This window comes from Pinus tabuliformis, chromosome 5_1 (genome assembly GCF_031772625.1).
Source record: "Pinus tabuliformis cultivar Carrire ecotype Pingquan chromosome 5_1, CPIR1, whole genome shotgun sequence".
NCBI classification, from domain to species: Eukaryota; Viridiplantae; Streptophyta; class Pinopsida; order Pinales; family Pinaceae; genus Pinus; species Pinus tabuliformis.
In genome coordinates this window covers 254,453,256-254,474,929 of record NC_142305.1, presented here as the reverse complement: position 1 = coordinate 254,474,929, position 21,674 = coordinate 254,453,256, and the positions used below count along the sequence as shown (strand labels likewise).

Here is a 21,674-nt window from a genome sequence, read left to right as displayed (position 1 = left end):
TCTTCCAAAATGAGTCCATAAAGCTTGGCTAGGATGTGGTTAACCATAATGGTCATGTAGTTGGAGGGAATGCTTTTGCCCCCATTTTTGACGATAGGCATAATAAGGCTTTGTGTCCAAATATTAGGGAAGCCATGCTTTACAACCAAATTAAGAATCTTGTGGAGATGAGGAATGAGGATAGATTTTCCCATTTTAAAGATCTCAACTTGGTAACCTTCAATATCTTTGGCTTTCCCATTAGCGAGCTTATTAATCCCAAACTCAATATCTTCTAGAGAAAAAAATATCATCCTTAATAGGAGTGTTTAAGATGGTGCCCATGGTGTTCGGAGAGTCATACAACTTCTTAAGATAGTTATCCCAATTTTCTAGGGGGATAGAATGATTATCTTTAGTTTTACGAACAAGCACATTCCGCCAAAACTTTCTAGGCGCAACTTTAGAAAGGTGGAGAAGATGTTCTTGTCTCTTATTAATATATGACCTCTTCTTCCTCTTAATGAGAGCTTTGTATATACTTATATTCTGGAGCTTAATATTTTCTTAGGGTGTCTCTGATTGGTTTCCTGACAATTTTACAGTCTTTGTCATACCAAGGATTGGAAGTTCTATTATTCTTCTTATACGAAGTCTTATTAGAGAATTTGCTAATGGTGGTGGAAAGGGTAGTAGTAAAATGGTAATAGATTTGATCAATGCTATTATTATAAGTCAGGGAGCCTAAATTCCTTTCCAAACCCCTTAAGAAAAGGTCGACATCACTTTTATCAAAGTGGATGTGACTTTTGCTTTCATTGTTCTCCCGCATGTGGGTGGTATGTATAACAAGATTGAGGGATAAAGACAAAGGTCTGTGGTCAGAGTCAGGCTTGCACCCATTAAGAAGCTCAAAGTTTGTAATATGGTTGAGGACATGGATGTCAAAGATCGCATAATCCACAACGCTGCTACCCAACCCATGGAAACAGGTCATTTGACCGGAGAGAGGCCATTTATTAATACCATTACAAATGATCAGGTCCTGGGAACTACAAAGCCCACTATATGGGAGATGTTATAGTATTCATAAATGAGTATAAACATTTAAATGCTGACTCAATTAATACTAAAAAGTTAAAAGTAATAAAAATAATAAAATTTAATTTATTACATTGTAATTTTGTTTTTATTAATACAATTATGAACAATTACTTAAATTAAAGAAAATCATAATATACATTTCACATTAAAATATATAACATATAAATAGTAGTTATAAATTAAGATCCATTTTATCATATCACCTAAATACTAATTTGTAACAATATTTAAATTTAATTAATGTAATTTAATGATCCATGTTATAGTTGGTTCCAAGGTCTCAGAGTTTTCTTGAATGCAAACAAAGGTCTAAAATTAATAAATGATCAAAGAGAATTAGTTACCAATGTTCAACTTCCCTTCATCCAAGGTACCACCAACAAGATTGCTCGAATATTAAGGAATCACATGATCTCTTATCCAAGGTACCACCAACAATATTGCTCGGATCTTAAAGAAGCATAGGATCTCTTTTGCCTTTAGACCCCTGAACACCATTAGTAACTATCCGTCAAAGACCTGTTGGATCCCAAAGACATGAAAGGTGTTTATTTAATCCCATGTCCATGTAGAACCCCTACATTGGAGAAACATCGTTCTATAAATCAAAGGATTCTTGAGAATAATACTGATACCAAACATTGAAGACACACTCCTTTACTTTGGGGGAACATGGTAACAAAACTAAAAACCATGTTTGTTTAGAAGAATCTCCAATCCTTGCAAGGATTGACCACTTCCATCATCGGAAGTTACAATGTAGAACACACTCCTCTACTTTGGCAGAACATGCTGATAAAACTAAACACTATGTTTGTTTAGAAGAATCTCCAGTCCTTGCAAGGATTGACCACTTCCACCATCAGAAGTTTGGGGAGGTTATCGAAATTGAAAAAAAGTCCATCATGCTGAATAGGGATGATGGATGGAAGATTAGTAGTTGTTGGATCCTATCTCTTTTTCCTTGAATTAGTGCCTCTCCCCTTCTCCTCTCTTTCTTTATGATGCTCTCCCTTCTTTTTGGTTGATTCTCGTAGGTTTTTTCACTTTTTTCTTGATTTTCTTTTTTCCATTGTTCCCTCCATCTTTTATTAAGTTTCCTTATTTATAAATTAATTTATACGTGACTATACACACACACACACACACACACACACATATATATATATTTTGATTACATAGGAATCGACAACTAGAGCAGCCTCGTAACTTGCGTTACACGAGGTCGATTATGACCGCTACCACTATAACCCCTGGGAACCTACGCCCACCCCTCTCCACAGCTTCTGGGCCAAAACGGGGGATTTGAACTCGTGACCTTCAGTACGGAGCCCGCCTTTCTAACGAACTTCACCGCATTGTAATTACCAACTCGCCTACCCCCGTGGGGCTAAATATATATATAATAACAACTTTTTATCAATTTTTTTTTAATATCAAAATTATAATAATTTATTATTATAAACAATATTTTAACTTTAGTAGTTGCTATTTATATTATTATTTTATAAATGATTTAACTTTTACATTGATTATTTTATAAAATATATAACATTCTATATATATATATAACAATTTTTTTTAATATCAAAATTATAATAACTTATTATTATAAACAATATTTTAAATTTAGTAATTCCTTTTTATATTATTATTTTATAAATGATTTAACATTTACATTGATTATTTTATAAATTATATAACATTCATTTTTAATTAATTTATTATTTCTTTCAACATTCATTTTTCTAGCCTTTTTGCATCTCTACAATATAGAATAGTATAGAATTGTATGGTTGGATGAGTACATTCATCCTAGTCCTAATGATGAACCACACTTAGTGGTTCTAAACGTTAGACAAAATTAATTGAAATGTGAATGTGATTTATCAAAAGGGTTCTCTCGATGAACATTATGAATCACAAAAGTTTGCATTTTGAAACACATAAAAACTTAATACTTACAATAAATTTATAATAAAACAATATTCTTAACTATGGATCTTCATCCCATTTCACCATGGATATTATTAATTTATAAATAGGCTTTGTTACAATATCATAGCCCAATACCATGACTTATCAATACCACATGTCCAAAAACTATAAATCACATTTTAATTTAATTTTATAACTTTTTAAATGAAGTTTAAAAACAAACAAGTTATAATTACTTTTGAGATATATCTAAACCCTCTATCCTTATTACTGCTAAAATATTCCATGGATATTGTATAGAGATTAAATTAAAGTTTTAATAAAATTAAAAATGTGAATCTTTTTTATATAAAGATGTGAAATTTATATAATATAATAATATTATTAAGAATCACCATAGATCCATCTTACTTAAGGATCTATCGAGGGATGAGAAGAATCAAGTCTCTTGAGGTGCAAACTTTTCCTCAAGTTTTACACTAAAAAACAAGTTTGCATCTTGAAAGGTTTGATTTTTCTTAAGGCTAGATAAATCCAAAATTAAGATGAATATGCACTAGTTTAAAAAAATATTAAAAACTATGTCTAAACAACTAAAATATTAAAATTTTAATTTTATAAAAATATTGAAAAATATGTTAAAAACTAAAATATTTATATTGATTTTGATTTTGACAATTATATTTAATTTTTAAAATTAATAAAATAAAATAAAATTCATTTTTTAAAAATATATTTTATATGATGATGATGATAATGATGGTTAACGTCCACTGAGACCAAACTTTGGTCTATCGCACCTAAAGAAACTAATTATTTAGTTTGATTTAAGATTTTATTCCTATGCTCAAAAAGCTTGGAGAGAAGCCTCCCGAGCTCACTGTAATTTTGACAACGTAAAAGGCTAGGAAGGTCAGTGTTGCAACAAAGATTTTGAAACTGAGATCTAATGTGGTTGTACGTGGGGCACTCTAAGAGGAAGTGATTTTCATCCTCGATGTTCGTATTCTCACAGAGATGGCAGAACCTTTCCATCCATGGTGTTTTAGGAACTGCCCAACGACCCGTTTCACTATGGAGCTCATGAGAGTTCGTTCTAATCTTGGCTATATTAATTTTCTTCTTTGAGCTAGTTAAAACAGAGAGATACTTTTGATCTTCTAAGGTGGGGTTGATGACCTCCTTATAATATCTTAATTTTCTTTTAGCTGCTAAATCTTTCTCACACCACATTTTTTCTTTGAACTTAGAAGTAACAATATTTTTAATGTTATTAATGTTTTGCAATGCAACATTCTCGCCGATCTTCCAATGGTTTAACCAGGCCTTGGTGTCTTTATACCAACCTCGTTTGAGCCTTAGGTGGTTTTGGCTGGAATTTAAAGCTAGCTTAGGAAGTCTATGATCTCCTATGTTATTGAGTTTGTGCTTGTACAACAAAAGCCTAGTCACAGCTAGGCTCTCGATAAGGGAAAGACACACTTCTATAAGGAGAATAGGATAGGGTGTGTTGCTTTTAATTTTGAGGTTATACGTTATAAAACACTTCTGGATTTGCTCAATCTTTCTCCAGGATTCTCTAGAGATGCTACAACCCCAAACCTCACATCCATATAAGATAACCGGAGTGACTAAAGTTTCAAAGAGGAACTTCTTTCTATCCCACATTACGAGGTTTGCCGTTTTACAATTATTTTCAAGACCAAAATAAGCTTTTCATCCCCCATTAATCATTTTCTCAATGCTATAGTTCCAGTTGACCTTGTGATGAATATCAATTCCTAGGTACTTATAGGAAGAAACTTCCTCTAAGTTACTATTGTCATACATAAAATTAGCGTAAGTGTCCTTCTTGGTTTTGATAATCATAACTTTTGTTTTGTCAGTGTTAACAATCATACCCATGGTAGAGTAGAAATCTTTAAGAAGTATTAGTTACTTATCAAGATCAGATGGGCACCTTGCGAGAAGAACAATATCGTTAGCGTAGAGAAGAAGGATGATGACTATCCCAGCTAAGATCGTGCCAACACATCCTGCTTCCTCTAAACAACCTTCTAGCTTGTCGATGTAAATGCCAAATAGGGTAGGGGAGAGGGGGCAACCTTGTTTAACTCCGATATTACACTTGATATCTTTCGACCACCCCTCGTTGCTCTTTAACTTGGCAATTACATTCTAGTATAACCTTATAGCGGCAGCTCTCAAATCAAAAGGAACCTTTAGCTCTTCTAATATGTTCCAAAGGTTGTTTCTAGGAACCGTATCGAAATCCTTTCTAAAGTCCACAAAGAAACAAAAGAGATTGGATTTATCATTACGACATTCCTCCACAATGATACTAAGCATAACGAGGTGGTCTATTGTTGAGTGCTGCTTTCTAAAACCTGCTTGGCCTTTAGCCCGCTTACCTTCACTTTCAAGCCATATGCTCAACTTCCTTTCCAAAATAATACCATATAACTTGGCTAGGAGAGGGCTAATCATAATTGTCCAATAATTAGAGGGGTTATTTGTATCCCCACTTTTAAAAATAGGGATAATGAGGCTTTGAGTCAATGGTTTAGGGAACCCTTGCTTGACCGCTTGATTGAAAAGCTTGTGAATGTGGGGGATAAGGACATGACTTCCAATTTTTAAGATTTCCGCCTGGTAACCTTCAATGTCCTTAGCCTTCCCATTAGCCAAGCGATTAACCCCAAAATCAATGTCTTCTAATGAGAAAACTTCTTTCGTTGTGAGCAGGGTTTCAAACTTATCCATGACATTTGGAGATTCATAAAGCTTTTTAAGATATGAATTCTAGTCATGTAAAGCAATTTTATTATTATCTTTAGTTTTCCTAGTTAGAATCTGCCTCCAGAATTTCTTAGGAGCTACCTTAGAGAGGTGTAAGAGATTCTCTTGTCTTTTACGAATATACTGCCTTTTTTTCTTTTAGTTAGGGCTTTGTATATTTTTATCTTGCAAATTTTAAGAGATTCATCAACAACTTCCTTAATTTCTCTCCTCGCACTTTTACAATCTTTGTCATATCATGGGTTGGTTTTGTTATTTTTTTTATTACTTGAAACTTCAATTGAGAACTTGTTAATAGAATATGAGAGTGTTGTAGTAAAATTATGATAGAGATCTTCTATGTTGTCTATACTAGATAAAGGAAGCAAATTAGTTTTTAATTCATTTAGAAAGAGATCTTTTTTATTTCTATCAAAGATTAACTTCTTTTGGCTATAAGGATTATCTTCTATGGGATCTCTATGCATGACAAAATTGAGAGTTATAAGTAAAGGCCTATGATCAGAGTCAGGCTCGTGGTCATTTAAAAATTTGTTATTTCGTTGTATAGAGGGAGATCAGAGATAACATAGTCTACCACACTGCTACCAAGCCCATGGATGCGGGTCATCTGGCTAGAATTGGGCCACTTCTTTAGACCGTTGCAAATTATGAGATCCTGAACACTACAAAGCTTGACTAGCTCCGACCCAAACAAATTCTCTCCGAGGTCTTCAGAGCTCCTTTTGTACCGGCTAGCGAGAGGAAGATCTTCGTCTAACCAAAGAGGATTAGGGTTGGAATCACTGCTTAGAAGAATAACTTGGTTGCTTGAAGTTCGAGCATTAAAGTCACCCATTAAAAGGATATTGCCTTCATTCCTTAGGCTAGAAATATCATTCTCTAAACCATTGTAAGGAAAATAATAGTAAATAAATATTTAATATATACTTTAATCAATTTTATAAATAGATAAAAACAATTAAAAAATATAATATAAATTCATTTTATTTTATAAAACGTTTTAAAGTAATTTATAAAAATTAAAAAATATGTTACTATATAAATAATATGGGAAATTTTGGAGTGTTTCTTGATATTTTATGGATAATAAGTTATGTAAATGGATCTAGTTTCAAAGGAATCGGAAAAAAAAGAATTATTATTATATTTAGAAAATTTAATATATCTATATCTATATATATATATATATATATATATATTTTTTTTTTTTTTTTCCAAAAGAAAAATCGTAATTTTCATAAATATTAAGAAAATTAAATATTGTAGATGCTGTGTAACATATGCTATAAAGTGGGGGACTCGCTCATCAAAAAATATATAAAATTTAAATTTATATTAATATATAAATAATTAATATGGATTTAATAAATAAATTTTGAAGGGACTCACTCATCAAAAAAAAATATAAAATATAAAATATAAATAATTAATATGAATTTAATAAATAAATTTTTAAATATGGAGTTGATACATGGTGTTTAATTAAAATATAATTAACTTATATTTAATTAAAATGTCATCAATTATTCTCTGTGACTTGATTTATTTTATAATTATAATATATTAACTCGCTTATTCTAACATATATTTGTAATTATAAAAATGGTCCATTTATAAGGAAATTAATAACTAAACTTAATTAAATAAATTATGCCTTTCATTGTCTAACTAGCCGTTCCCTGGTCAATCTAGCTGTTATCATTTTACCCGTTACCTGATCTGGAAATTTGGTCATTGGACATTCTGCCGGATCTATTTATAATGCATAGCAAGATCTGCTCATTCAACTTGTCCTGACGATGAACCACACTGGTTGGTTCAAACGCGTTGGCAATTTTTTTTTTTTATGTGATTTTTGCCGAAGATTCTTCTCAAAATATTTTTTCCCCTAAAAATCTAGGTAGATCAACCCCGAAGGGAATCTTTTAAAGTATCAAGGAGAATTGATCCCGTAACCTCTCATCGGATACTTAACAATAAGGACTTGACCAATTAAACTAACCCCAAAAGAAAAAAATATTATTTATAAACACCATATATCAACTCCATCTTAAATAATTTTTTATTATATTTATAAAAAATTTTATTATATTAAAAATAATATTTTAACCTTGCACCTAAAGTTAAGTATCCCATTAAAATTGATATTAAATATTCAAAGATATCAAGATAATTTTTAAGCTAAAATTAAAATTAATATTTTTTACATTAAAATTAAATGTTGGTTTTGTTAAACATGGTTAATTATTGGATTGTCATTATAGCGTTCAATTTTTTTTTTGGGGCACAAAACCTGACTCTTCAGGATTTAAATCGAAATGAGTTGTATTATAACATCTATCTTTTTTTGCACAAAGCTTAATCAGACATGGAGACTACTTCGGATTTAATGGTAATAGGTTATATTGAGATTTTTAGTTTTTAATTAAAATGGTCATACTAACACGTGAGCGTGAACTTGTCCATTCATTTTGAGGGAATATATATATTTTTTAAGATAATGTGTTGTTGAGAGTTAAGGTATTTAAGTTATTAAAATCATTTAATTATCATAAACAGTTTGGGCTATTACTATTTTTAGCATGATTATATTTTTGGCCACTAAATTTTTAACGAGTAACTTTTTTAATTGTAAATTAAAATTAAAATAAAAAATAAAAAAAATTTATTTTTTAAAACATGATTAAGTATTAGATTGTCATTAATGCTCATTTTTTTTCACAAAACCTGCCATCACATGTGGGGACTATTTAGGATTTGAATCAAAATGGATTACATTATAACATCTAATTCTTTTTACACAAAGCTTATCATTACATGCGGAGACTATTAGGGTTTGAATGAAAATGAGCCACATTGAACTCTTTAATATTTGAATCAAAGTGGTCACATTAACATGTGAGTTCCAATTTATTTTTGAGGGAATATATGAATATTTTTTTGTTTACTAGGTAATGTAGATTTTGAGATGATTAACATGCATAATATATGATTTCGATAATGAAATCTTGGTTTGGATCATCCTAACTTTTAGTATAGTGACCCAACTCTTAATATGGTTGAATTTTTCACCACAAAATATTTTAACATAACACTTTTTAATCATCAACTCTATACACAATAAATAATATTAAAATATTAAAATCAAAATTAATTAATATATATATATTTTATTTATTATATCCAAAATTAATTTTTAGTTTTGATAATACAATCTTTTTCTCACAAAGCCTACCATATTTTGATAATACAATCTTTTTCTCACAAAGCCTACCATATGCCAGGACTATTTAGGATTTGAATCGAAATGGGTCACGTGATTCCCAACTACTCAATTTAATTTTGAGGGAATGCCTTTAATTAGTAATTAGTATTTCACCTTTTTAAATAAATAGAAATGAATTAATAGTTTATTATTATTTTTTTTTTATCGTTAAAAGACTATCTAGACTATTGTATTATATTTACAAGTAAACTTTACAAACAGTGAGACAGGCTTTCCAGGGCCAGCAGTTGCACCTTGGATAGCTTAACTTTGAAACAAAAAGCTCCCTCGCAGGGGCAGCACCTACATAACTTCCAAAATCACCTTCCAGACTGACAGAGTCCCTCCAAAATCTAATTGCTGCTGGAGGCCCAAAAGACGTGAGAATCAGCTTGCTAAGGGGCCTCATTGTGTTGATCAGACCCATGACTGCCCACGCAGGGGCTTTCGACATACATAAACCCGACAGACAATAGAAAATTGACAATAGACCTGACATACATAGACCAGACAGACAGACGCATACATTGCCAGCCAACAAGCATAGTGAAATCCAGAACCGACATACCCGCAGAAGCTTTAATCCTGGTTTTGGGCTGGGAGAGGAGGACATGCGTTGAGCCGGGGTTCAGTGTCCTGGTCCTCGCAGAGGCTTTTGTCTTCCACCACGTAGCACCACCCCCGTCCCTCTGGGACTCCTTCCCACATCGCCTTCCACTTTTTCTCATCAATGCCCTGAGGTGCCGGCCCCATTGGGTGTGAGGTGCCATGCACCGTCTCCTTCCCCGAATTGCCTGCCTCGTTCGGTGGCAACACCTCAGGGCTTTCCTTATCAGGGCTGTCCTTACCAGAGCTTCCTGGAGGCTTCTCCAGCGCGTCCACACCAGAGCCTTCTGGAGGTTTCTCCGACGTGCCCAGAGGATTTCCGGCTCCAAATTCTTCAGGGATTTTGGTGAAAAGAACTGAAATGTGGGCATTGACTCCTGCATTGTCCATTGAGCTACCCAGAGTGAACACCACGGAGCCGAATGCCGGAAGCAATGGTCCTCCCTCGCTAGAGCTACCGACCTCCACGAATTGCCCGACTGGGAGTTGTGTGGCTCTTGCTCGCCTATGACAGTAGCAGCAACAACAATGGTGGTGTTCATCTGCTGCAGGGGTTCTAGAAGAGGAACCTCTCCCTGGTCCTCGTCTGCTAGGCTGTCGCTCCCGTAATTTGGCCATGTCTTCTTCGCTGCCACCCGCGTATGCCTGAGAGAATAGGTAGGAATAGGCACTGTGCAGATTTTGCCCCAATCCCCACACTGGTGAGACGATTTCTGAGCACCCTCCTCCTGCACTAGAGTTAACCCTTCTCGCCTCCAATTGAACCAGAAATCCCTCGAATTGCCCCCCCTTCCTACATCCACGGCTTGAATTGCAGCAGCAAGAGGCCGCAACATCCACCGTCTCGCAGTTTCTCTGCTCTTGCACCCTTCGAACCTCAATATGCCTATGCACCCACATCCTTCGTTGATATCGTGTTCCATTCCTTCTCTGCAGTCGAGCATTAACTGCATTCTGCGCCACCATCGAGAACCTCTGCCTTGCATTGAATACCCATCGCTTCGCTGCTGAGCCATTATACCTTGACGGCGGTTTAACTAGGCGTATTAAGGTTACCACGGGGCGGCACATGCTGGGCATGTGGCACGCCCCCCCTTGACAAGTCATCACCCGCATCCGGGGAATAGTTTATTATTATTATTTTTAAATAGTTTTAAAATTTAAATAATATTTTATTATTTTTAAATAATTTTGAAACTTAAATAATATTTTGAAAGTTTATTTTTATATAAAATAATAAGTTAATAGTTTATTAAATGATTTTAGGAAAATATGGTCCTTAAATATGTCTTAAATCAAAGTTTATTTTTATATAAAATAATAAGTTAATGGTTTATTAAATGATTTTAGTAAAATATGGTCCTTAAATATGTCTTAAAACTGTTTGTGTTTGTCTTTTTGGGACGTAAGAAAACATGCTAACCACTCAAGACTCATAGGCATATGGTAGGAGTGAAAACATGTCCTCTTATGGACCACAAATGAGTTATTCGAGGTGGCGTGGGTTTCCTTGAATAACCGTGATGGTTGTCCTCATCGCTGGTTTGACAACTGAGCGGTGTGGGTTTCCTTGAATAAGGGTGATGGTTGTCCTCATCGCTGGTTTCCTTGAATAACGGTGATGATTGTCCTCATTGCTGGTTCCCTTAAATAACGTTGATGGTTGTCCTCATTGCTAGTTTGACCACTGAGTAATAATAGGTTTTCCCATAATGTTAAATTTTTTTTACAGTAAAATAATTTTAATTAAATTAATTGAAAACACAAAATAAAAATAAAAGCAATTTTAATAATTTAATTAGAATACTAGAAAGACATATGGTAAAAGTAAAAACAATTTCAATTAATAACAGCTTGTATTTAGGAATTGTAATTAGTGATGACTGATCCCTCTTCCTCATTTGGCAATTTTTCTCTTTGCTTAAAACTATTTCGGGTTAATAATTTTAATATTTATTTTAAATAAAAAAATACCTTGTAAATTTGTTAATAATTTTAATATTCATTTTAAATAAATAAAATACCTTGTAAATTTGTTAATAATTTTAATATTTATTTTAAATAAATAAAATACCTTGTAAATTTTATAAAAAGAGGGAAATTCTTAATTTTTAATAATTACTCTGAATTTCAAAACACTTCATTAATTCCATGATCCAGAACATGGTAAAAGGAATTCAGGAAGCAAACGTAACCACCAGGAATTTAGTTAGAACATGGGTACAGTCAATAAGCCTAAGCCTTATGACAACCAAATTAGAAGATGCACTTCCGGAGATTATGTTTCACAATCTCCGATGAATCATTGATTCATTTATTTAAAAATAGGTGTTGCTTTGTTGAGGTCCAAGGTTCGGATCCCGCGGAATTCTAAGCGGATGGCATGAACTTTTCCCGCCTGGAAGACTTTGTCCCGGTCCGTGTGCATCATTTTGTGCCAAATTTGTATAAATACGACTTAGTCGCGCAAGACTTGCGGACCGCCAGCGGCCATTTAACGGACTATCTCGAAACGAATTGTCATTCCTGCAACAGCTTCGGATTCTACAAATCGCGGCAGCTAAAACGTGTAAGTCATTTTTAAACATCCCGATTGATCTGGGGTAGTTTTTATCTTAATTTCCTTTCTAGACATTTTTGTTTTATTTTGCTCCATGGAAAAAATAGTTTATCCAGGTGGAGAATCCATTTAGGTTTTACTAGTGTAATATCTAGACCTGGCTCGATTTTTAGGTTTGAAACATGTAATCAGTTGACAGAAGGATCGATTTATTGTTTTTAGGATTCCATTTGATTGTTTCTTTCATTATCCTTTTGATTCAGTTTTGTTTCGGTCTGTTTTTAGTTTAGTAAAAGCTACAGTCGTTGTTAAATTCCTTCATTGGTATTAGATTTATGCGTTTTCAGAGGAAGAATGATTCAGTGAGGATCTATTTTGGTAGAAGGCGTGTTTATTAAGAGAAGTCTTGGTATTTCGTTCTGGATTTGCAGAAAAAACAATTTCTGCTGAGGAAATCAAGCTTGGCATTATAGAATTTTGAACTATATATATTAATCTTTCATTGTTACTTTCTTCGTAGAAATCAAAATGGAAAACAAGGATTTAAAGGAGGTGCAATCTCAGGGAAACGTTTCAGTTCCAGATGAGAAATTGACTTCCGAAAAACATGTTGATAGTGAAGACCATAAGAAAAACAGTGTCGAAGAAAAGAGTTCAAATATTGAAAAAGAGAGCACTGATGTAGAGAAGAATGAAGCTGATAAAGAGGATGGAGCCACCGTCGATCGAACCTTATATGTATGCGATGTTCCAGGCGAAGAAAAAGAAAACGAGCCTGTTTTCTACGGAACTGAAAATCCTGAAGCCGAGATTGGACGATCTCCAGAATCTGATTTCGGCGTGAGAGGCGCTGCTTGGCCGGAAAAGGCTACGGCTCTAAAGAACTTCTTCATGGAGCGCGGCGTCATGATCCGGAAGTTTTCCGAGAAAAGCGGTATTCCGGATGTTATACGTCGTCTTTCCCTTACGAAGAAAGATGAAGCCGATCTAAACGCAGCAGTCGCCGAGGGTAAAAATGCCACCGGAGAAGGCAAAATCTCAGCAGAAGATAAGAAAGAAAGTAATGACGGGAAAATTCTCAAGGACTGGAGTGCGTGGAATCCCTTGACTTTGGTTAAGAACAGTTTAGAGAGACAAAATAGTCAGAGCCAGGGTGAACAATTACAAGATTTAGTTGTAGAGCCCGCCTTTAAGGGTAGGATCATTTTGTTTTCATCTTCGGAGAGTCAGCAGTGCCGAGCAGCTAGATCTTTCTTGAGACAAAAGGGCCTCAAATTTATCGAAATCAACATTGACGTTTATCCTGGCAGGAAGGCAGAGCTAGAAAGAATAACAGGTTCTTCATCTGTTCCTAAGATTTTCTTCAATGAATCGTGCTTGGGAGGGATGAATGAGGTTAGGGCCATGGAAGAGTCTGGCGAATTCGATCAGAAGATCAAAGTATTGATTGAAACCGAGGCTCCTCCTACGGCCCCTTTGCCACCATCTGCAGGGGAAGATGATTTCGGAAACAATGGGATGGTGGATGAGTTTGCTAATGTTGTCACAAAACTCAGGGAGGCAGTGGTTGTCAAGGATAGGTTTTATAAAATGCGGATGTTCTCCAAGTGCTTTGTTGGATCGGAAGCAGTGGATTTCTTGTCAGAGGATCAGTTACTGGAGAGGGATGAGGTTTGTGCGTTTTTTCCCTATGGTGCTGTTTTGTGAATTTCTTTTAGTTTAAAAGCCATTGAACCTTACTATTTTGCTTATTTAAAATAGAATTTCGATTACATTTTGAAAGAAGCTGGGCAAAGTGAAAAAATACCAAGGGGTTATTGCTACTCGGAGATCGATCTGAATCAAAACCGATACTATTACAGAGAAAGTACAATCAGAAAACCAAATATCAATTGAGAACAGAGTTCTGTATTCCAAATAAATTAGTAGTTTAAATTCTTTAAATGCAATTCTTGTTCCTTCATTCTTTCTTCGTTTTGACCAGTGATCAAGGTAGTTGATTCTATATTTGTTGCAACATCTTTGAGTTAGTTCAAATCTCTTTCAACATCTTCAATCTGTAGAATGTAATCTAAGCCCTTGCACTAGTGGAAATGTTGTAGCCTTTGGCCACTAAACAATTAACTTTACATATGTTAATGACCAGGCTGGAATCCTCTTCAACTCCCAGCTGATCCATACCGTTTTGGAAGCAGATATATAATCCAGTCATGATGATCTCAATTCAGCCTTCTTGTTAGACATTTCTCCTAATCCCATAAGATAAATCAAAATAATTTTGCCATTTACAATTTGTATAGTTGCTGTCCACCTGCTTTTCCACAGCTGTTTTTTACAGCCCCATCAAATTTGTGGCGACGCTTATCTGATGGTGACCAAAGCATGGGATATAAGGTCATTGCTTGGTATTTCCTTTCCATTCTGATCAAAATCTAGTCAGAAATTTTAATTCGATGTAGAACTATGATTTCAGGACTTAAAAACTGCGAGCTTTAGATCTACCCAAATATTAAAATTGCAATTTAACCATAAAAATTAAATGGCATCTCAACAATTTGCATCCACCGAATTCTGATAAAGATGGAACAATTTGAGTACCCTATACCCACTGGTGACCAAAGGTTACCTTCTTTCCCAGCTTCGTTATTGCGATCTGGAACCTGATGGAATTGAACTCCCCAGCTGCCGAACATGGAGATCAGTCCATCATGTATGGTCGTCTTCTGAATTTCTATATATGCGTCTTCTGAATTTCTCCACATATATATATATATATATATATATATATATATATATATATATATACTTGTGATCCAGATTTAGATTTGCTACCATGGGTGTCAGTAACTGCAGTCTTATTCTTTCTTTGAGAGTACCACTGTCCCTAAATAGCGTGGACTCCTACCACTCCCCCTTAATAGTGTGGATCCGTTCTAATGATTTTTTACTATCACTTTGGAAGCTGTAGGAATCGTTTCTCAGTTTTTATTTTAATGATATTTTAATATATAATGATCTAGGTATATTTATGATGTTTCGAAATTAAAATCTTGGGTATTTGAAATGGTATTATATGATAGAGATGATGATTTTTTTTCTCTCTCCACGGGAAGTTTTATTATAATTCATTTGTTAAATTAGTAGTGGGACAGTTATTATTGCCTAAATAGATGTAAAATTTGGTTGCTTTATTGTTATTCAAAAAAATCATGCAATTTGGAATTACTTGCTGGTAGTTGTAACTTGTTGGTAGTCCATAACTGGTAGACTTTTACTCTTGCCAGATGTCTTATAACTGGCAGATTTTCACTCTTGCCAGATGTCTCTGGGTTGAGACATTACTCTGTTTCCTTGCTTCCCAGAAAACTACCTCTTTGCCAAACAGAAGCAATTTTAGGCATACTCCAGGCCCAATTTCCTTTTATAACTTATTTTTTAGTTGATGAAAAGTGAAAATATTTTTCTTTATTATTATTTTTGGTTATATCAATATTAAATGTAATTTTTAAAACACATTTTTTTTGATTATATAGATATTAAATTTATTTTTAAATTATTTAATAAAAATATTTTAAGCATATATATATATATATATATATTTATCTTAAATTAAAAATAACAGTAGAACAAATTAAAATTGTATTAGTTCCTATTAAAATTTCATAAATTATAATAACCATGTTAACCCTTTTTTTTTTCCTTTGACAATGCAGGCAGTCGAATTCGGAAGAAAACTTGCCTCAAAGCACTTTTTCCACCATGTTCTAGAGTATGTCTTTTATTGCTTCACCCAAAAATTCTAAAGAGCGATTTGAAAGCTTTTAATGAGCGTAAAACTGTTTAAATGACTGCTCAATTTTTATGGCAATGTTTTATGTTTGACCTATATATGGTGGCTAAATGCCTTTTTCTTTGCTGATATCATGTGGTGTTTCCCATCCCAGTGAGAATGTCTTCGAAGATGGAAATCATCCTTATCGTTTCATGGAACACGATCCAGTTGTTACCGCCAAGTGCTATAATTTTACAGGATGTACAAATGACATGAAGCCCAAACCCCCAACTGAAATTGCAGCTAGACTGCGGAGCTTGACCCAAGCAATTTATGAAGCTTATATCTCTGATGATGGCAAGCATGTAGATTACAGAAGCATTCGTGGCAGTGAGGAGTTTATAAGGTGATATTTATGGTCCTGCCATATGTATTTTGATGACCTATGCACTGTACCATTCTACAATGTTATAATATATCTTGAAGTAAAACTTTCATACTTAATTTCTTTATATCGGTGTTTTTACTCCACTGCAGGTACTTGAAAGTGATTGAGGAACTTCACAGAATTGATTTGCATGACTTATCCAGAGAAGAAAAACTTGCATTCTTCATCAATTTATATAATATGATGGCAATTCATGCAATTGTGCTGTGGGGTTACCCTGATGGACCTCTCGAGCGGAGAAGATTTTTTGGTGATTTTAAATATCTCATTGGTGGCTATTCTTATTCACTCTCGGCCATTCAAAATGGGGTTTTGCGTGGCAACAAAAGACCTCCTTACAATTTGATAAAGCCTTTTGGGTTAAAAGACAAGCGCATCGAGGTAAAGTTTTTATTTCTTCCTGCTCCAGTTAATAATTCTGGAATTTGTTTTAACTTCTTGTTTCCTTATGGAAAATGACATGTGCAGCCTTCTTCAGGTTTTAATAATTGTTGTGGATGTTATTTTCTTGTGGTGGAGGGGTTGGCAATTGCCAACAAGTAATCACAAGTTCTTCCAATTAGTCACGCTTGTTAAGTTGTTTCCTTTTGGAAACTGACATGTGCTGCCCTCTTCAGGCTTGATTTTTTTTGATGTGGATGTTATTTTCTTGTGGTGGAGGGGTTGGCAATTGCCAACAAGTAATCACATGTTCTTTCGTATTGTCACATAGCCTTACTAAACAACGTAGACCTTAACAACATTAGCAAATATGAACAAGTGTGGTCTTCTGGAGCCAAACAATATAGACCTTAAAAACATTAGCAAGTAAGTGTGGTATTCTGGAGCCAAAAAACTTTAATAATCTGAAATATCACCACATTCTGTTTGCTTATGTACTCTGCCATATATATATATATCTGTATATTGAATTTGTCCTGTACCTTATGATGGTAATCTGATTCCTATGCAAAACAAGTTGATGGTCACTTCAAACTGACTGCTATTGAGTGCGACTTGCAGCCGATAAAATACATGTACCAACTCGTTACACTGCGGTTTTGTGTACTATATTTAAGATCTTTTTAACAGGTTGGAAACTCCAATCTCTATAGCGTACAGGTTGGTATCATTGATTGTACTTCCTTGTGCCATTGGCCTACCTTTGTGGACATTCATCAAATTATCTCATCTCATCTCATCTCAATTGCTTTACCATCCAACCCCTTACTCCCCATCCTAAGATCTCCTCAAGAAGTTCTAACTGTTAACATGACTAATGTGGGGTATCATTCTCAAGGCAAGACAGAAGTGAAAGAATACTCATCAGGGGATAAACTTCCTGCTATGGAATGAATTGAAGACTTCATGTTTGTTAAAGGCCATTAGATTCCCTGCAAACCAAAAACGACAACTTGATTTTAATGATGTCTTCTATAAGCAATGTGAAAATCTAACTTATATAGCCAGTTCTTGCATTATTTAATGGCCATTAGTTTCCCTGTAAACCAAAAGCAACTTGATTTTAAGGATGCTTTCTATAAGGAATGTGAAAATCTAACGACCATAGCTCTAGCATTATTTATGAAGGGAAGCACTGCTATACATAAGTCTTCACATTATTTTAAAACAAACCGTGAAATTAGAAATCAGATTATACGTTTTCCTGCATATGTATATGTTGCTGCACATCGATATACTGAATAAAAATATCTTATTAGCATTAACTGTTTGTTATGTATTAGAACTTCCATTTTTTGGAAAAGGAAGTATATTCGTTGGTAGGCTTAACAATTAATTTATTGTTTGAGACTTGTGTTACAAAGTTCGTTGGGTTTGATTCAGACTGCAAGCCAAACATGCCTTGGCCCATTAAACAGTCCAAATTCACCTTTTGTGGTAAGTCAAACTGATTACCGGCCACTCTGGCTTGCCATCTTCTTGTTTGACTCGTAGGTACACAAGGGTCAGCTGTGTATTTGCCAGGCTTATAACACGTTTCTTCTTTTAAATTTTGTAAAATTGAAGTTTTTTTTGGTCTAAGTCGAACTCTTACTCTTTTCTTGCCAGGGTTTTTGCCGAGCCAAGTTTTATAACTATGTTTGAGTCCTGCGAATAATGTTTTGATGCAATGGTGGTCTACTTGCTGAATCAGGTTGCTTTGCGAGATCCAGAACCTTTGGTTCATTTTTCCTTAGTGTCTGGTTCAAGATCAAGCCCTGCCATCAGATGCTATTCACCAGGAAGTATTGATGAAGAATTAAGGCTAGCTGGAAGGATATTTTTTGATGATGGTGGTTTTTTGATCGATGGGGAGAACAAGCTTGCTTCAGTTAGCAAGATTTTGAATTGGTAAAAGCTTTAAAACAGTTTCATTGTCTTCTACTAGCTTTTATAATATGATTCTCAATTTTTACCTGAATCTCAAATTTTGCAGGTACAGTGTGGACTTTGGTAAAAACGAAACAGAAGTCTTGAAATTTGTTGCAAACTATCTGGAGCCCTCCAAGTCAGAACAGCTATTGGAATTATTGAATAGTAATCAGCTGAAGATCACATACCAGAATTATGATTGGGCTTTGAATTGCTAAGTCTAATGTTATCTGTCATGCTCTCAATCAATTCAGTTCATAGTCATCTATCAAATGGGAGCTGTATCCTAAGTTTAATGGGTTAGAAGCTAAATTAGTATGAAAATTTGAAATTTTGCTGATGGTAAGTTGAGATAGAAGATCAAAAGATCTGCTGCCTAAGTCTTTTATGCCAAGTCTTGTGAATAAGTAAGCAACACGGACCTTTTTTTGTTTTTGAAGCTCTGGAAAGTATGTGGTTCAATCCCTTACAGGCTATTAGGCAAATGTGGCATGCCATTTCAGAATGTTATTTGTTTCCCGATTTATTAAAATATATTCGATGGCTTCTTGTCATTTGAACTGAGTCAATTTCTTGCACTTGAACTTCTATTCCTTTCCCCCTTGGGAAATTGTAAGAAGGATCTTGTTCCTATGTTGTTGCATTTATGTTAGAAGGAACATGGTCCTTACATGATTTTTATGTAGATGCGTTAATTTCAAAGCTATGATGGTATTGCTTCGATTATTTCAAAGCTAAATGGGAAAGTTATTTTGTTATATTTGTGGAAGTCCTCTTGTATCATGAATATTATGTGAGTTTGTTCCTTTCTGCTAAATTTTCACTTGTTCTCTATTGGATAATGCAATGTACATGGTTTTGTAAAATTTAGAATAGACTTCAAGTTTTCTGAGCCCTCTTTTTAGTTTATAATCCTTATTTGTAAGATCTTTGTAAATATAAATTATTCTTATCTCTATGAGAGGATTTCATTACACATTAATGTTTTGCCTTTTCCTTTTTTCATATTCTCTATTATTAACCACTTTTCTTTTAAGATACTATTGTCCCATGACTTTTTTTTTCAGCATGAAAAAAATGCTGTATATTTCTATTATTTTCCAGTATAGACAATACATAATGCGGATAATAATTCCATGAGATGATGCCCCATCTATAAAGCAAAAAGAAACATTTGATAGCAGTCCTATATATACCATACAAAGATTCGAGAAGATTATAGATATTATGATCTACCGATATAGGGAAGCAAAAGGATAACCAGGGCTGCGAGGCAGTATATGCATACCATTGCTTATGAGGTAGCCATAGATATGAGCATGAGTTGGAAAACATACCAGAAATTTTTCCATAGTTAATAGATTATATACCCGGAAAACAAAAGTCCTGTATTTGGATGTAGTTGTTGTCCATTTTGATCTGCATCCGCCAAACGCCTTGGGGAGAAGTAAAGCCCTTTTTGGATAATGCATCTGTTTTTTTGTTTTTGTTCCTGTCAATGTGTGAGATCTTATAGGCCTTCTTGTTTTTCCATATAGCTGCAATCCTGTCCAGCCATCCAGCAAGATGTATATTTTTTATGTTGTGTTTTGATAAAACATTATCAATTATTATCCTCAAGTCCCCATAGATTTGCAAAAACGAAATGTCAAGAAAGTTGCAGAAAAATAGGAGCCCTGCTAATGCCACTGCCTCGGCTCTATTATTAGACCCCGGACCAGCGCTCCAATAAATTTCAATGGCCTGGTCCCCTGCTATTTTAATATATACGCCACATGAGCATATTCCATGTTGTGCAGCTCCATCGAAGTATGCGGATGGATAACCTGTGGTGATCAATGCTGTGGGTCTCATTTCAGTACCATCCCTATTCGCACATTAAGGGGTGTTTATATATGAAGAGTGAATGGATTTTATTTTCTTTCTTATTTTTATTTTTGTTCGGTGAAAGTATTTTTGATAAGAAATGAATAATTTGAATTTTTTCCCTTTTACGAAACAAAATTACATTGTTTATAAGCCGATAGCATGGTTGCATGGCAAAAGTTACATCACTGTTTGATACGTTTTCATATCCTTATCAACCAAGGGATTATATTCCTCAAAAATAGGAAATATAAAGTCCATACTTTCTATCTACCAAAGATAACAGGTCCAAAAAATTATTTGACAGGTAGTAGCCTCTACACATCCTTTTATATATGTATATATATATTTTTTGAAATATTCAGGAAAAGATCAGATCATATAGAAAATTAAGTTCAAAGACTAAAATCAAATAGGTCCAACATTTTGAGCAACTAGAAAAGATTCATGAAAAGGATGTTAATATTCCTCGTCTTGTCCATGCTCCTGGATAATCCACTGTCCAGAAGCCAATTGAAAACATTCTTTTGACAAAGCATCTGTAACTTTTTCCTTGTAGACAGGATGGAAAGAAGAATTTTTAAACTATCTAATATGTGTTTGATTTCATCGAGTATAAGTTCTGAAGTAATTTGATAAAACAAACTTACCTAACATTAATCACAATAATAATTTTTTCAAAAATTTGCAGTGACTCCCAGCAGCTTTAAGGCCATTTGCTCTGTGTAGTTATTTTTCCTTGACCTAGTCTAGCTTTAAACTTCAAAGAGTGGGCTTCTTCTAGAAAGATAACCCCTCAACGACAAATCTGGTGGGTTATTTTGTGCAGCTCCAACAAAGCAAGCGTAGACTATAAATTTACATGTATGATCTCTTCACCAACTTGTCCTTGGTTTTTGTTATTTGATTTGCCTTTAATGGTTTAGTATATTGAACCTTTGGGAAGCATATTAAATAAATAATGATCTATTTAAATAGGTTA

At 34.1% G+C, this 21,674-nt stretch overlaps 1 protein-coding gene across 1 annotated transcript; it reads left to right on the top strand.

Moving 5' to 3' along the window:
- Nucleotides 1-11,991: 11,991 nt before the first annotated feature.
- LOC149164365 (electron carrier/ protein disulfide oxidoreductase) lies at nucleotides 11,992-19,584 on the top strand. The gene is made up of 7 exons (XM_089432079.1): nucleotides 11,992-12,263; nucleotides 12,775-13,925; nucleotides 15,968-16,023; nucleotides 16,199-16,432; nucleotides 16,564-16,855; nucleotides 18,609-18,805; nucleotides 18,891-19,584. The coding sequence occupies exons 2-7, from the start codon at nucleotides 12,783-12,785 to the stop codon at nucleotides 19,042-19,044; spliced, it is 2,076 nt and encodes a 691-aa protein (XP_089288205.1). The 5' UTR covers nucleotides 11,992-12,263; nucleotides 12,775-12,782; the 3' UTR covers nucleotides 19,045-19,584.
- The last annotated feature ends 2,090 nt before the right edge of the window (nucleotides 19,585-21,674 follow it).

Bases quoted from the DNA above. Each gene is read 5' to 3' on its own strand.
- LOC149164365 (XM_089432079.1), top strand. From the start codon at position 12,783: ATGGAAAACAAGGATTTAAAGGAGGTGCAATCTCAGGGAAACGTTTCA. The intron at 13,926-15,967 runs GTTTGTGCGTTT...TTGACAATGCAG, and splicing joins AGTTACTGGAGAGGGATGAG to GCAGTCGAATTCGGAAGAAA. The intron at 16,024-16,198 runs GTATGTCTTTTA...TTCCCATCCCAG, and splicing joins TTTTTCCACCATGTTCTAGA to TGAGAATGTCTTCGAAGATG.